General features: G+C 38.0%; 1 protein-coding gene across 1 annotated transcript in view; it reads left to right on the top strand.

Annotated features, from left to right (window-relative positions):
- The window catches only part of LOC145992015 (uncharacterized), a 34393-nt gene that overhangs the window by 3066 nt on the left and 13385 nt on the right, over window positions 1–17942 (top strand). The window contains exons 2-3 of the mRNA XM_083128027.1: window positions 3084–3236; window positions 7838–8250. Of these exons, the coding sequence (XP_082984153.1) occupies window positions 3084–3236; window positions 7838–8250 (566 nt within the window). The remainder of the gene's footprint in view (window positions 1–3083; window positions 3237–7837; window positions 8251–17942) is intronic.

Genomic DNA, 17942 nt, shown 5'->3' with positions numbered 1-17942 from the left:
AGCGTACTGGTTCATAGTGCATTGTGGCAGTGTTTTGTCGATTTGAAGTGTGTATGCAGTGTTTCCGACCTTCTTCACTGAAAAATACCTAATTTCGTGGCCGGATTTGAAATTATGCTAATACCTCGTTAGCCCCACGAACCATTGACGTTAGCCCCACAAACCATTCACATTAGCCCCACAAACCATTGCCGTTAGCCCCACGAACCATTTATGGTAAGGTTAGGTTCGGTTAGGGGTAACAGTTCTGTATGGGCACAACATATTTCTTCATTTTTACAGAAGAAACTACTTACGGAAATGAGTTTCTGTAGCATGTTGACAGTTTGTGAAGGTATTTTCTTTCGTCGTGGAATGTATGTGACCGGGAATTCATATGTTTTTCAAGAAAAATATCTTTCCGATGCACAATAGACGTTGCTTTTATTTGCTTCCTCTACGTGTACCGGATGTTGCGTATGTTTGATGATGTAACTCCCTGTCAATGTTTCCAACCATGCCGTTGTTTTGGAACAAGATTTTTAACTAGGCTTGCTTAACCTAACCTTACCGGAAATGGTTCGTAGGGCTATCCATGAATGGTTTGTGGGGCTAGCTCCAAAAAACATTTACGGATAGCCCCGTGAACCATTTCCGGTAAGGTTAGGTTAGGCAGGCATAGTTAAATTTTTTAAAAAAATTCTGTGCATTGTGTACAATTTACACACATGATGAACACGAAAGTAGGTATTTTTCGGTGAAGAAAGTTGGAAACATTGCATACCTACTGATGATGCACAACGCGACTCAAGTTGAGCCCGCCATATTGTGTGTTATACAAGCGAAAAAAGGAAGAACAATAATTACTGTTAATGTGAAAAATTGAAATTATTTTCGTGAAAAAAGCAACATGCAGCCTTGTTTCAATTCTTCCGGATTTTCTTTTATCTCAGTGAAGACCCTGACTTCCATGTTGAAGAAGCACGTTTTGATTGAATATGAGACAAGTATCACCATCTTTTCCAATAAAAGAAGGATAACTATCATCTTTACCTCATATGTGAAAACATGTTAATTGAGTAAGCCCGGTGACATTTTTAACACACTGGTAGGTTTTGTAGGTGTAATTAGTCCCCTGCTATGAATTTTGTTCATCATTCTCCATCACATGATTGAGCTAATTGAATTTCGACTAATTTTAATGATATGCGTCATCAGTGATTTTTTTAAAAGAAAAAAGAACAACATGCCTCAATGGCCCCAAAAATAAATTTTGTACCTGTTTGCATCCTGACTGCAACCAGAAAAATGTCAGTTTTGGGATTAAAAACAATGAACTGCCCTGACTAAATTGGTATGTATGGTAACCTTACTCAATAAGAGCATAGTGGTTAACATTGTCACCTTGTAATCAAGTGGTCCTTTGTTCAGTACCACAGAGGCACATTACATGGTGATTTAGATTCCCCACTTTAAAATAATGCACAAGCTGACAGGACTGGTGTTTAATCTGAATTTTGTTTTTCTTAATGGCAGGGAAATTAGCTGTAGATAAATTTTGGAAAATCGGATTGTAAACTATGCGAAAAAAAAGCTCCAGTCAAATATTTACTACTCACACTTACTTTTACAGCTATAGCTCGACCACAAGGAAAAAAACCTTCCGTCCAAAGCATTCGTGCAACTTTCCTGCCGTTATCGATGTTCGGGTCAGTGTTGCCAGGTCAGATTTGAAAAATTCGGGAGATTGTTCCTTGGGAAACCAGAAGATCTGCTACAAAATCTGATGATCTAATAGTAGCGGATGAACGACGTTCTTGGAGGCAGAGGGGCAGCATAGTCGTGTGCACTGGGGGGGGGGGGGGCAAGGGGAGTGGTGCTGGAGTGGCACACATTGTTTACGGTGTAAACGTCACAGATACTTTTGTAACAATGGTGCTAAACCCAGCACCGTTTGGCGAAAATATACCGAAGATCTCCATTTCAGGAGTGGACATGTTTCAAACAAAAGAAAGTAAACCGCCTGAGGGAACGACCAATATCTTTAATCTCCTCCGCATTTTCCGGTTAGAGGGTGCGTGGAAAACACCCTCAAATTTGTTCTTTCTCAGCACCGACACAAGGGGTTTGCGATGCCTCTATAGTCGCGAGGAATTTTTATGACAGAAAATGGTAGAAAATTGTTTTCACAGATGAAGCTAACGTGCCGCTTTTCGTTGTCGGCGATTTTCCACAATCTTTCAAGTCGAATGCTAACAATAACAAATCAATTTGTCTTCTGCTGGTGTTCGGTGTACAGCTATCGATAGGGGTGGGCACGTGTCCTACACCATAATGAGAAAATGCATTACGTATGTGAAATATATTTGGTAAATTAGACAGCATGTCTTACTCAATAATCAAGATAGTAACGCTTATGCTAGGGTGCCACCTATCCTCCCCATCTACTAGAAATACACACACACACCCACAAACACATACATGTATAACATAATTTGCCCACGCTATGAAGTCAGTGTTTCTACCTCGTAAGGCAAGAACGTTTCACTGTGTTTGTGTCACATCATCCATTTCATCAGTTTTTCATTCATCGATATTGTCGTACTTACCCGTACAGGCACAAAAGCGACGTAAAATAACTAAAATAGAAAAAGAGTTTAGGGTGGGATAAAATACAGCCATCTAAAAATAGTAACGTAGTAAATGTAATAAAATAATGTCCTAGCATAATTGAGTAGCATTTGACATAATTTCACAGTGCAAACAGCACTTTTCACGGCGGAGTGGAGTTCCACTCCACATCTCCCCTCCATGTTGAAGTAAGATGAGTAGGAAATGTGTTTTTAAGCTGGCTGTTGGAGATTCCATAGCAATAGTTTATTAAGGAATTCTCCTGAGAAATCAATAGGCCTGGCAACGCTGGCAGCGCGAATGTTGCTTCCCCCTGGCCTTTCCCGCACCCGCCTGCACGATGTGCTTCTGCGCAGGTTTTTTTGCTTGTGGTTCCACTATAATACAATCATCATAAACTGCATGCAAATTATTATTTTTAAATCCTCCAGTACACATTTTATGAAAGTAATGATTTGTACTTCTCATTCCAGATATTAGAGCATGATGTGCTTCCAAAAACAATTTGTTACCATTGTATGTACAAAATACAGAGTTTTACAGAATATAAGGCTGAAGTTATAAGGACTCAAAATGAACTCCGAACCTGCATTATGGGCAATACAAAGCAAGAAGAATGTACTAGTGTAAGTATTGTATGTAAAGATATCTGTTCGGTGGTAGGTCAGAGATAGGTAATTCACTCTAAGTTCACTTTTCATTTCTCCGTGCAGATTTTCTTCTCGATTGCTTTCGCCATATGTGAATTTATCAGAGTGAATTATCATGTAAGTAGTTCCTTTTTTACCCTTGTAAATTCATCATGCGTGTGATGTAAGCGTTTCCACTTCAGCTGATGATCATGATATACATGTGTGCATCCATGGGCACTCCCAAGTTATGGTGAAGGGGTCTCCTGCTATGAAGGTTGCTTGTTTAATTTTCCTTAATTTCCAATAAGGTAAAGTTCCCGTGCATATAGAGCACCATGCCATGAGGGCACATTTTGAGGTGATGTGATCATTGCCATGCTCTGACTGCCTTTACCTCCCAGGGATGCTCCCCAGGTACCCATTGATTTGAGGGTGAGTGAGCCCCAGAGCTGCTTCATTCAGGGACAAGTCCGGAAAAATTCTGACCTTAGGTCACTCACCCCTCGGAATCAAACCTGGGTTCCCCACGTGGCAGTCAGAAGCCCTAAACTGTAGACCACTACATCTCCTTCCAATTTGGGTCTTTGTATATTACTGTTTTGTTATTGCACTGAATTCTGTGTGCAAAGAATATTCACCTGAAGACAAGAGGTGCTGTCTCGAAGAGTTACAAGTCCATCACACTGGATAACGTCCAATTAACATTGCATACTAACATTCAAAATTAAATTATTATTGTTTTTAATGTAGCTATTATTAAAGGAACAGGTAAAAATTCTGCAAAGCATAAAGATACAACAGCATGCATTTATTATCTAACTTATGTCTAGTTACGATCACTAAAATTTGAATAAAAACTGCTGGGGATGATGAAAAGTAAAATCCCTGATTATTGTTTTAATGTGTGTTTTTAGTACTAGCAGTACGCATACATTTTTGCAGTCGCTGTCAACTATACAATCTCAATCTGGTCCTTTCTTTCATGTAAATTCTCTGGAATCAAACCAACTTCATGTTATACATCAGTAAACAAGTATTTCACTTATTTAATTTTGGACATGTTAAGTCTTTCAATGGGGCAGGGCTCTTCCCAGACTCCCCCTGTGTAAATAAGGTATTTATCAGGTATAACATAAACCCATGGCACGAGAGCAGCCCTTGATGGCAAAGGCCTACCTACCAGCTGCCGGTCTCACACTCCCATGTCACAGCAGAGGTTTGCAATCATCCAACCAGTTACGGGGTTACGTGTGGTCAGCATGATGAACCCCCAGTTGTTGTTGAAGATTCCCATGAACAGGTTACACTACTCATTTGTAGCTCCCAATTTCTTCAAGATGGTGTGTGGCTGCAGGCACCACACACTGGCCAAAACCTCTGGAGAAAAGTTGTTATGTCTCCTCCAGGAAACTCAAACGTGTGCATCACTCAGCCCGAGCCCAAAGTATGATACCTTTGCACGGCCACGGTGTGGGACGAGAACAAAGTATACCTTGTTAATATCATAAAGGAGCTCTTACAGATGTCAACTCATCCTCATTACAATCAACCTTGTGATGAATATTGTGCTACTAAAGACAAGAACAGTGGGAATTCTGCTTGAATTTTTCTCCATAGACGTGAAAAACATGGAAGTTTTATTAATCCAAATCCCAATGAATTTATACATCTTTATAAAATGCCCTGATGAAAGTTTTTCATAGTTTAGCTTTTATTGTTATTGTTGGGCCGACTGGTTAGCACATCGCGCTGCGATGCCAAGGGTCCCGGGTTCGAATCCCGGTCGGGCTTGGTTGTTTGTGAATGTCCATTCATCAATTTCATCATATCATCACTCATCCCCATCTTCGCAAATTTGCCAAGAGGCACAAAACGCAAAGTAAAATAAACTAAATCAAATCAAATCAAAAATTGTTATCGTTGGAGGGAAAGAATGCTACGTGGAAAATAAAACAATTCTCTGAATCCGTTTACTTTATAGTGTCCTCTGCAGAACAATCTATCTGACAGAACGAAGATTATTGCAGATAAGATATCTTGGAAGTTGATTAGGTAAATTTCAGTTTGAAATTCTTGTACAATTAAGTATTTTTTGTAGATTAGTATATCCCGTAAGATTTGTGGCTTGTGTTTGTGGATGTCTTTTCAGTCAGAGTATGTGAAATGACAAATGTAAACTCTGCACCTTAAATGTTTTAAATATTGGGTGTGTGCATAAGTTTGTAGCGTTTTATAACACGCGTTAACAGGAATACAATAATACAGGTGGTAAGTTGAAACATTGTTATTGTAGTCTAACAATAAACAGTCACAACAACACTCACTCAGTCAGTAATGCAGTCGCCTCTATTGTCAATGACCATCTGCGAACGTTGGGGAGGAGTTCGATGCCTCGCCTGTAGAACTGCTATGTTTTCAGTATATGGCATTAGCCCAGTACACAGCACACATTGTTTTTCAGTTGAAAAATCAGTTTTCAAGAGCAGCTTCATTAGGAAATACTTCCTACTGCCGAACATGATACTTTGGTTAAACTTGAAGAGCAGAATGTGCCGGAAATGTTCAAATTTGTCCACTTGAGACTCCATTTTAATTAGTATGCAAAAAAGACCAAATGTGCTCAGAATTAGAATACACAAACACAAAACTACAAACTAAGTAATAACAATGGAATAACAGAGAAGGAACTCTTTGGTAACACAGTGTTGCCAACCCATATAAAAAATGTTACGAACTTATGCACCGACCCAATATATATATATATCAAGGTGGATTGATTTAAATCAGGTTTGAAAAAAAAATCACTGATTTAAATCACTTTAAATAAATAACTTAAAGAATAATAATTTTGTAGATCTCATAATCATTTTATGGTGTTTATTAGGATCTAAGAAAGGAAGCAAGATATATGTACTGATGTGGTGAAGCTCATACGAACAGAAAAGTAATATGGAAACTCTAAACACACTTACATTTTTTTCTTTGATTGAAAATTCAATAATTTTTTAGGCAAAATAGCAAACATTTTGTATAGAAAAATACACATACTAATGTTAAACCATAAATAGTGTCATTATCATTAAACCATAAGTAATCATGGCAGTTGATATTTTGCAAACTATGATTTTAAAATAATTGCCAAAATTCAGCTACAGAGACTTAAAAAGAATATTTTAAGTTACAATTCTAGAGTACATCTAAAATGTTTTATTTTAACCAGATGAAATGTTACTGAAATTATTATATTTTCATTAACACACTTAACAAACATTACCATGCTAGGTTCTTTTATCTATATAGTATCAGAAACAGAAAAATGTATATTTACATATATTTTTTTATTTGCTTTAATCAAACTGTTCAAATATTTGACAGGGCTGTTTACTAGAAAATAGTCTTTCTGTAAGAAAAATATCTATATGTATGATGCTAATAAATAAGCAATTTTAAGTTTTTTAAAAATAAAAAATGGATAAAAATCATCAAAATTTTTTTAATAAAAATAACCACCCTGATATATACCATTTAATTGAATTGAATTTGAATTTTTCAATATGTCGGAATCACATGGACCCTTTATATTGTTACAAAAAAATGGTGTGTGGGTGGTGATATGTAAGGTTGAAATAGAGAAAACATCTGCGTGTATCCTCGAATTTTTAAAGTTGAACTTGAAAACCAGGAATTATACTTGAATTTTATCATGGTCCTAGAGTGCCCACTTTAAAGGAGTACAGGGAGAAAGAAATGGGCGAAAAGGAAAGGGAATTAGAAAGGCAGATGAATATGGACAGTGGAAAGAATAGCACACGAGAGAAAGAAAGACAAACTGGAAAAGCCGATACAAGGACAGAATGAGAAAAGGACAATTAGCCAAACGTTGCTAAGTGAAGGGAGTTGCCGAGGTGAAGGACATGGTGGAAGTCAATATAGCACAGCTCATGCTAGGAGTGTAAAAGCAATGAAAGAAGATAAGAAAAGAATGCATGCTGACGAGGTGTAGAGAAACAAAAGTGTTTATTAATAATGTTGTTTTTTTTTCAGCAAGAAACCAAAGACAAACTTTTAGGTATAGATAACATATGTTTTACAGTTCAATATCTTCTGCACACTATTTTTTTTAAACAAAGGATTGTTTTATTGCCTCACATAACTTTGTACAATAATGAAAATATTGACTTACCATCAATAAATAAATGTTTGATGGCTGCGTATGGAGGAGGCCAGATAATAATTTTATAAAGCCGTCGTGTGTGGCAGAGTGGTTAGCACAGAACACTACGATGCCAGAGGTCCCGTGTTCGAATCCTGGGCATGGGTGTTTGTGACTGTCCCTTCATCAATTTCATTGCATCATAAATCATCCTTATCTTCACGATTAGCCAAAAGTGGCAGAAAAGCGTAGTAAAATTAAGCCAAATCAACCCTCAATCAATAGCTTTAGAAAAATGAAATTCCACTTTTACTTTCGATATTTTGTAAGTAAATAGGTCAGTGTTTGGTCATTTTTATCATATTTTGGTGAGTTAAATGTGTAATTTTGACCACTTGTCTAGTTGCCACCCATGTGTTAATGCCTGATCATTTTTTTTCAGGTTCCTCTTACTGTCACCGTGTTACAACAAAGCCACTTGCAGCCAAGCACAAGTGTACAGTATACCGTTAAGATACCTGCGGCTAACCTCATATCATTGCCAAGTGAAGGGGTCGGACAGCTTGCTAATGGTGCAAATAGCCAAGGTAACATCACCAACCTTGAGCCAAGCAGCAGTGGCAACCAGGTGGATGATGCACAAGTAAAATCCGAGGCTCCCGATTCCCCTGAGATTGATGTGGTGTATTGCAGCTACACTCCTAACAGTCTGAGCAAGACGGAGATGAAGGAAGAACCGGAGCGCATGCAAGACGTGTCTGAGAACCCTGTAGCAGCATCAAGTAGTGGAGAGGCCTCAGGCATCAGGGCCCGGAAGTTGTCCATCCTTGTTGATGAAAATGGTGCTGTTACAAGGTAAGGAAGAATGAAGGTAGTTTTGTTTTTTACATCTAATTTTCATAACTTTTTTTTAATTCCATGGATCGTGTACATTGATAAGGGAAGACTTGGTCTGTCAATGCTAAATTCTGTGTCCTTCTACTGAGCTGAGTGAGGCTAATTACATCTAACAAATCTAACAACTGTAAAGGGAGGCACTGTAAGAATTTACTTCCACCTTGCAAATAAACTTCCAGTAGAGCTAATAAGATAAATAACTTACTTTGAAGCTGTAGGGTACAAAATTTGAATATTTTCTAATCAATGTCAATAGTAAGGGGCATATGTATACACACCAATATGCATTAAAACAGGCAAAATGTGCTCTATAAATTATATGAACATGTCATATAAAATGTGTATTATGGTCTAAGACTATCTCATCTATAGACCCATAGTGATATCGCTCACCATGTTCGTCACTCACATCTCCGAGATTAAGCGGGAAAAATCCAAATGAGAATGCAGGAAATGTATTTTCAAAGACTTGTTGCACCCCATAGCCTTGTAACAGTCCAACATGTGTTCTGTCAGTTCCTGTAATTGTCAGACCTGACGTTACCCAAGAAATTGTTGCATACATCTTTGAAGGCAAGCCAAGCTGCCTTCTCAGGTTATGTCTTTCATCAAGTCGCCCAATGAAAATACCTTCTTTAATTTTTGCAGTATTAGTCGCAGGAAATTTGGGCAGTATAAATTGAAAACCCCTGCCATCTTTGTCCATTGCTTCCACAAAATTCTTCATGAAGCCCAATTTTAGATGGAGCTGTGGTAACAGCACACTGGCTTTGTCAACAAGGGGTTCATGCGACACATTTTTTTCACCCGGATTGAAGCTTTCTCTCGAAGGTCATTGTGTCATTACGTAGTGGCCTTTCCTTGTCCTACTGTCCCAGTGACACAAGAAACAGCAATATTTTGTGTAACCAGCTGCATTCCCAGCATAAGCTCCAGAACTTTGAGATCACCACAGAATTTCCATTTGTGGTTTGAATAGCCAATAAATATACTTCAGTAGTTTCATATTCTCGTAGGTTGCTTTTAACTGAACAGAATGGGCCACTGGTATCGAAGGTTTCTCGTTTCAGTTATGCAAGAGAATAGCTTTGAGACTAGTTTTTGAGGAATCTATGAATAGGCGCCATTGTTCCAGATTCTGATTTCATTCCAAATTTTGTAGGCAGCCGATTTATGTCGTTAAAATATACCACACACTCTGCCATTGAGAAAAAGTGGAAAGACCAAGCTGCAGTTTACGGACTAATATACTAGTGTTTGGTTGTAGCAGGTTTTTTCCTTGAAAATGAGACCCAACTAATTCTGCTTGCCTTTTTGAAAGATTTAGATCTCTTACAAGATTGTTCAATTCTGCCTATGACAATGGCTGTGGTTCAGGCTGTGATGTAGATGGTGTGTAATCAAGATCTTCGTGATCTATTGGTTGGTCACTACCATCGTCTGTTTCATCTTCCAGTGTCCATTCCGCTGGTGGTTTAGGAACTGGGTGAGAATCAGAATGCAGAACTGGGTACATTGCAGATTCCAAATTTGGATATGAAACGGTGTGTTTTGATTTACTTGAGATTTCTGTTACTTTCGTTAAACAAAAGTAGCAATCTGTAATGTGGTCTCTAGGTTCCCTCCACATCTGTGGTACGGCAAATGGCATAGATGGGTGGGTTCCATGCAATCAGCCTCTTGAATAGCAAGAGTAACGTGAGCAACAGTTCTGTGGTGCCTAACACTTACCCTTATCTACCTTTAATACAAAATACAACTCGTATGCCCTTTTTGCCGAACGGGGAAATGGGAAGTCTTTGAGACTTTGTCGTAAATTCACCACACACATAACAGAAAAGGATTGGTGAATTAACACACTTCCTAGACATCGCTGAACACAAGAAACACGCGAACACGCACAAACAGTATTCTTCACGTTAGGGGTTTTGCACGACACACACTGCAGGAACAGACACTGCATGATCACCACTAGCAACTGACTGATGAAAATAACTGCAACTCCACTATACCTCAACCAAGTGGGTATCTATCCCTTCCCACTCCACTGTGGATCCCTAGAAACAGGCTGTGCTGATAAGCGCCGCGACAACAATAACATGCAGTCGTGCGCTGATAAAATTGCATTTCCAGATAAAAGTTTAGGTGATAGCGAAAAACTGTTTTCACTATTGTCATCAGGGCACTGAACTCCACAGGAATCACATGTTTTTTTTTTTTTTGTTCTACAGCAATTTTCATTGTCGCACAGTGTAATAAGAAACTTCGAATTTTGCATAGTTTCTAGGACAATTAGACTCTGCAAAAGTGTGTGGCATTTCTTCGGAGCGATATGATTTTATGTGCTGATATGCCCCTGAAAGAGATATTTCCCCCAATTGTAGTTTTTCATGGCTGGTAAAGTTGTTATAAGATCAGCACCAGTGGTCAATGTAACATTCTCTTAACAATCCTACTCCCTTGCTCCCACCTTCGAGCGTATACAATCAGTTATCATTTTAATGTGACAATAATCCTGGACATGTATATGTAATATATTCATCATGGTAGTTTCAGCTCAACAATAAAATGGAATTAACTCGTGAACATTTTCGTGCGATGATTTTTTACGATTTTCGACGTGGATTATCAAGACAAAGAGTGCATCGATCAACTTACTTCCACATTTGGCGATGAAACCCCATCCTTTGCCACTGTGAAACGCTGGTATAACGAATTTAATCATGGCCGCCATTCGCTCACCGTTGAGATTCGCGAAGGCCGTCCAATATCAGTTGTTGTTCAAGAAAACATTGATGCTGTGCAAAACCTAATTCTGCAAGACCGTCATGTGACACTGTGAGATTGAGGCAACCATAGGCATTAGTTCCACCAGCATATAAAAAATATATGATCATTTAGCTTTGAGAAAGGTATGTTCTCGTTGGATCCCACACAATTTGACAAAAACTCAAAAAAGACGCTCGCGTCAATTGGTGCAAACAAATGCTCAATAAATACAATCGTGGTGCTTCAAAAGACGTATATAAGATTGTAACAGGTGACGAATCATGGATATATGCATATGAGCCGGAACGTAAACAGCAGTCGACTGTATGGGTGTTTCAAGATGAACCCAATCCAACAAAAGTTGTTCGCGCTCGAAGCACATCGAAACAAATTTTTGCCTGTTTTTTTGGGAAAACTGGTCATGTGGCAACTGTGCCTTTAGAGGAACGTAGAACGGTCAACTCTGAATGGTACACAACAATTTGTTTGCCAGAGGTCTTCGGTCAAATACGGAAAACAAACAAACGCTGTCAGATCATTCTTCATCAAGACAATGCCAGCTGTCACATATCTCGTCTAACAACCGACTTTATGAACAGTCAAAAAATCGAATTGATGGGTCATCCGCCATACAGTCCTGATTTGGCACCCAATGACTTCTTCTTGTTCCCGAATGTCAAGAATAAATTGCGTGGACAACGATTTTCGTCGGCGGAAGATGCCGTTGTTGCTTTCAAAAACATATTATGGAGGTGTCTCAAGAAGATTGGAAAAACTGCTTTGACAAATGGTTCGAACGAATGCAAAAGTGTATTGACCATAATGGAGAATACTTCGAAAAACAATAAAGCAGTTTTCAATGCCAAATTCCTGTTTTTTCATTGTTAGGCTCAAAATATAAATAGTGACCCTCGTATCACTGTGTATTGGTTAGATAGACTAAACTACATTTTAACATGGAGTTGATGAGTATGTTCACTTACGTTTCAATTTCATGGCATCTTTCACTTCACAGTCTCTATTTGATCGGGCCTCCCCGATGGCACAGTGGTAACGTCATCACCTTGTAATGAAGGGGTCCCAGGTTTGATACCCGGTGGAGGCACATAGTGGTTCGGATCCCACTTTAAACTGTAGGTCCAGTCCCGATTAGTCTTACTAATCTATATTTGAGGGCCCACTACCACAGACAAATTACGGTTATACGTGAACTACTGGGCTTTGAGTGTATACTGCTCATTTTGCCTGTTCGAGTAAAGAAGCTCTCAATTCCTTATGCCATCTAGCATCGTCCGTGCAAACTATTTGGTGCTTGAGTGAAATCCTCTGTGCAGCTCTGTATGTTGTGATATGTAAGACATTGATGTTTCTTTGTGGTTTTGTTCCATCGAATCATAGTGTATCTTCATTTTAACCCCCCTCAAATAAACTGAGGGAGGGCGGAAGCAGTACAAAGTGCTGTCTTCATGTTTACACAACCAGTGAATAGAGGTGGGTGTACTTACAAGTGGTAAGATCTTTCTTCAGAGATGCCCAAGAATTAAGGCAGTTTTAAAAATTGTGGTTAAAGAAACATGAAAATGATGATAATTTAAAGAAAAACCATGTTCCTAACACAATAAAATTTCACACCTGTCCAACTGGAGTCAACTAAAGCAGTTTACCAAACTACTTTGTTGAGGTAATAGAAATGAGCGGAGAGGAAAATAAAACAGAAGAATCGGTCACATAATTCTCAGGTAGTTTTGCTTATCATTTGAATCAGGAAATTCAGGTACTCTACTGACAAGACCCCAAACTTTTGAATTACCCTGTTTGAATCACCCCCTTTTTTCATGGCTTAAGGCTTGACTGGACTTTTGGCAGCTGAATGGGCGAATTTTTAAAAATTTTCCTCTCCGTTCAAAAAACCACTGTCATATTCCAAAATATGAAAAAGCAATGATGTGAATTTTCGAGTAGTTTGCTGTCACTGGTATCTAGATATCGTAGAGAACCTCATATTCCTGAGCTACACTCACAAAAAACTACCATTGACAGGTCTGGATTTGAGCCCGAGACTCCTACCGTGGTAGCGTGCTGTGCTAACCACTCTTTGACACAGGGGTCGGCGAGTATCTTGGCAAATGAGGCTTATGTTTCTTCCACATTTCTTGCCGGGGTTCGCAATGTGGAATCCCCTTTCACTGAATTCTGTAAAATCTACATCTGAACTATGAGGGACCAGATCTTTTTTTTACAACTGTAGGTTGCAACATTGCAATTTTGCTGCACCAGCCTGCCTTTTTCTTAACAAAACCCATATGGCCCCCTGTAATTTCCACTTTCCCCAGAGCTCAAGTTGTCGCCGAGACCTCTAGTAACAATTTGTAAGAAAAGCAGTGTTGTCAACTTACCAAAATTCAGCTCTATGTACACTGAATGGACCAAATTTGCAGGGAAGTACAATAATCATAATTTTGGGGTAAATTTGAAAATTGAATATCTCCCTCTAGACTCATAATTGTCTCATGTTATGAACAAGTTTTAATTTTGATTATTTACATGTAAAAGTAAAACATCAGGAAAAAAATACTGGCTGAAAAGTAATTTTGAGTGGGAAAATTTACATTTTCAAAATACATTTGTTAAAAATAGTAAAAATAAATATATTTATGTGTCATTCCAGTATCTCATATTTTCATATGTATGCAAATGAACAAAAAAGACAGAACTGAATTATCATCAGTAGTTTACAAGAAATTTGTTAATTGCTGTCACATGTTGGTTTTACTTGAAACTATCCATTCTGAAGTGCATAATTTTGGTGGTTTTCATTTGAAACCTACCATCCTATGAAGGTTAATCCCTGGAAATCTCTGAAAGAAGGAATTATAGACATTACTAAAACATTGGAAGGAAGGTCCAGTATTTGACTTGTAAGTACACCTTTACACTTGTAAAAATAATACAACTGATAGTTTTCACTTAATTTTATTATTGGTTCTGGCAAATTTTTTGTTCCATGGAATATTTTCATTCTTTCAAACAATCTTCCTCAGGTGAGGTAATCATCATTGAGGAAGCCAAACACTGGAAATATTATGTATAAATAAAACGAAAAAGAACTTGGCATAGTCAATAATAAAAGTAAGAAAAATATCACTTGTATAATTCATTCTTAAATTTCTTTAAGTTGCTGTATGCTTTTGATATCTACTCGTACATTTTTCTCAAGAGCTGAATGATTTGTGTGTAGCCCTGATGTACCAAAATGTGCTTGCCTGTTGGGCCAAGCTGGGTGTGCCTAATTTGTCGCTTTATCACAAACCCATGCCTTTGGAGTGGAGGACCCTATTGTATTCCATAAGGTGATTCGATGCAGATGGGGGCCTCCCTCATGGCGCAGTGGTAGTGTCATTGCCTTGTAATCAAGGGGTCCCGGGTTCGATACCCGGTGGAGGCACAAATGGTTCGGATCCCACTTTAAACTGTAGGTCCAGTCCCGATTAGCCTTACTGTGCATAAAGTGGACTTAAAACACCAACTCGATGTGGATGGTTGCAAAATGACACTCACTGATAATAAACAAAGCTGTATTGACTAAAAGAAAAGATTAAATGTATGTACAAACTTGCTAATTAAATGTATGTACAAACTTGCTGCAATGCAACGTGATGGAGGGAATGAAATCACCATGCACACTCGGCCATATTGTCTCGCGAACTGACTGAGCGTCACTCTCTCTGTTCGAGAGTCAGCATAAAAACAAAACTAAAAGCCCCTAACATCTATAACAATGTCAAACATTTGAATCATGATCTGAGACAAGAGCAAAAAATAAGAATCTGAGAATTTACAAGATACATGTCATGAATGTTATAGCGATTGATAGAACAAGAAATTGTTTTTGAAACCAGCTGCTAACAATTAAATTGTAATTACCTGTTGCATTGAAGAGACTCTCAGGATATGAGCTGGATCAGTTCTGGATATGCTACCAAGCTTTTCTGAGTTAACCTCACTCCCATCTTCAGGAACTGTAGTGAAAAAATGGGTTTGAAACCAGTTTTATTTATTTATTTGGATTGGGTCTCCTTAATCTGATGACATGCTGATGATCTTAGTTGTTGTGAAATCCATTTTATACACTTCATTGATAGAATATTCTGATAACCATGATCTTTGTGAATGAAAATTGTTGGTGTTGCTTGATTTGGTTTGTTGGATGTAGGCTTCACCATGGGTACATGCAGTACTGTAAACTCAAGTTGCCTTCAGTTCTAGATCGTCCTTTGTATTTCATAGTGTGCTTCTGATTTTTGGTGACAGTTTGTTAATAGTCGTGATGCGTTTTGAAAGAATATGCCTGATGAATATCAACAGGTTTCCAGTCCGTGGAATGATAGCTATCTTCTTCTCTTCTCCAGCATACAAGAATGTCATTCTTAAAAAAAAAACAAAGTGAAAAAATCTTAACCACAACTCAATACAATTTTAGATTTCCAAAATATTTAATGTTATCAAATCCCAGTGTGGTCATATAACAATGTAAATTCACTATACATTAAAAATTAACAAAAATTCTTGACCACAAGCATAATTTCTTGACTTTTTCTTTACTTTCTTGACCTAGCTGTTGATTTCTTGACATTGTTGACTGATAGACACCCTGAAATAGCATTATTCTTAATTCAAATTTAACATTTCTGACACTAACGTTGTTATGGATCAATAATACCAGTCTGAGAGGAGTTCTTTGACCCTTCCATTTAAACTCTAGTGGGAGACATGTTTTTGTAAATAGATTTGGTTGTAAATTACCCCCTACTTCCAGTATACAATGGGGGAACCCCCGAATGTATCCTAACCGCCACCCGCATACATTCGAGGGTATGCACATGTCCCAGTGACTCTGTGATAAACTGGGACGGCAGTTGCTCATTTTACGGTTTCCCCGTTATTGTTACGCTCCATTACTTTATTTGAAATTTGCATTTTACATAAATCTGGAAATAAAAATTTGACAATTACAGTAATATTTAATAGCATAATATATAACATAAATATAATTTAGTATAATTACATTGGTATCAGTAAGGTACAATGTTAATACATCTATACCTTTCATTTTTTACATGAACCTTCGCTGGAATATGTTTAAAATACGATATAAGTATTGTGTGTATTTATGCATTGTTTAACATATACTGGATTTCATGATTCGAAATCTATAGTTTTGAGAGCTCACGCACCCTGCATGTTACAATTTTCTTGTTACAAATGGTGCATAGGGAGCCAGAGATCGACAGTAGATCAGCATGTTGTTTAAGGCCATTTATTTGAGTTATATTAATTCAGTTGGATGGGTATGCTTCACCTCGGAGGCTAGGTGTTCCGCTGTCGGTCTCCAGCTCCCATATTTTGAAGATAGTTTGATGTGATTATGTGCGGCCAGTTCCCATTTAGAATTGTAAAATGTGTGTAGTATTGTGTGTGTAGAAGAAAGTTACCTGCTGCCTTGTATATCTGTTTGCTGAAATGAATGCACTTCAGCAGAAAGCATTTATATGTTTTTAGAGTTTATTTACTGACGTGACACTTTGTGAAGTTTAAATTACCCTGTGAGTTATTCAATTAATGGAAAATTGATCAATTCTGCTGTAAATACATGAGAAGCAAAAATAGATCCCTTGATAAAGGGAGGAAACTTAATACTCTGGGACCCCTTGATACAGGAGCAAACTTAATATACTGAGGTAACTACATAAATGTGGTATTAGAAGGGATATTTTTATTTTATGTAATACGTGCAGTTTTAAAATCAAATTCAGGATCATATTCAAAATCTTTAAACTAAAACATCATTTTATATACAGTTTTTGATCCGATTTTTCACCGCTATAACACCAAAATTTTATTTTATTTACCACTTTTCAACCCAAAATTGACCCTGTTTTGTTCCCAATTTTTGCTTTTTAATTTACCAAAAGTACGTGCATCTACACGTGGTGCATTTTGAAGATTTATCTACCACCTGCCTAGAGACGTACCTCCGAAATTATTAACAGTAGTGTCAATGGGACCTTCCAACCCTGATATGCTTCGAATTGCTGAACTTCAAGTTCCTTTGCTACTAAAAGAGCTTCGATTGACACATCTTCACAGTAACTTGTAACGGCCCTGCGTGGTCGCCACATTTAACGACCCTGCGTGGACCCCAAATTATTTAAAATATTTTGTTAACAAGGCTTGGTTAAAGAAAGCATGCTAAATGCCCTGCGAGACAAATGCATTCAGTTATCTTTTGTCTAATCTTATGCACAGTAATTGTAGCTTAATATGTAACTTGTATTGTTGAATCTCTTGTCTTGTGCATAGATTGTAAATTCTTTACTGTAACGTTTTTAGTTTAGCACACAAGTGTTAAGATTGTGTGGCCGTGGTGGCTCAGTCGGTAACGCATCTGACTACCATGCTAAAGGTCCCAGGTTCGATCCCCGGCCGGTTCATATCCGGGAACTTTTCTAACGTTGGAAGCGGCCCCGGTGCCCACCCGGCATCGAATAACATGGGTACCTGGGGGAAACCCTGGGGGACAAAGGCGGTCAGGGGCGTGGTGCTGATCACATCACCCCCACTCACGACCGGATCAAGAAAGTGTGGGGCGTTACCCCCACACCCCCTATACGCCTTCATGGCGTGGTGCTAAGCACAGGGGAGCACTTTACCTTTTTTTTTTTTATCAGCAGAAAGCAACATAGTAGATTGATTGATAGAATAGAGGTAGTACAATACAAATGGTAAAAATTATTTGAAATACAAATGAATTTAATATTGAATGAGATTTGTGGATTAGAATTTATAAATGCATTGTATGATATGTAGTTTAGAGAATAACG

Source organism: Lepisma saccharinum, chromosome 9 (assembly GCF_977018435.1).
Source record: "Lepisma saccharinum chromosome 9, izLepSacc3.1, whole genome shotgun sequence".
Lineage (NCBI taxonomy): Eukaryota > Metazoa > Arthropoda > Insecta > Zygentoma > Lepismatidae > Lepisma > Lepisma saccharinum.
This window is presented reverse-complemented; position numbering and strand designations above follow the sequence as displayed.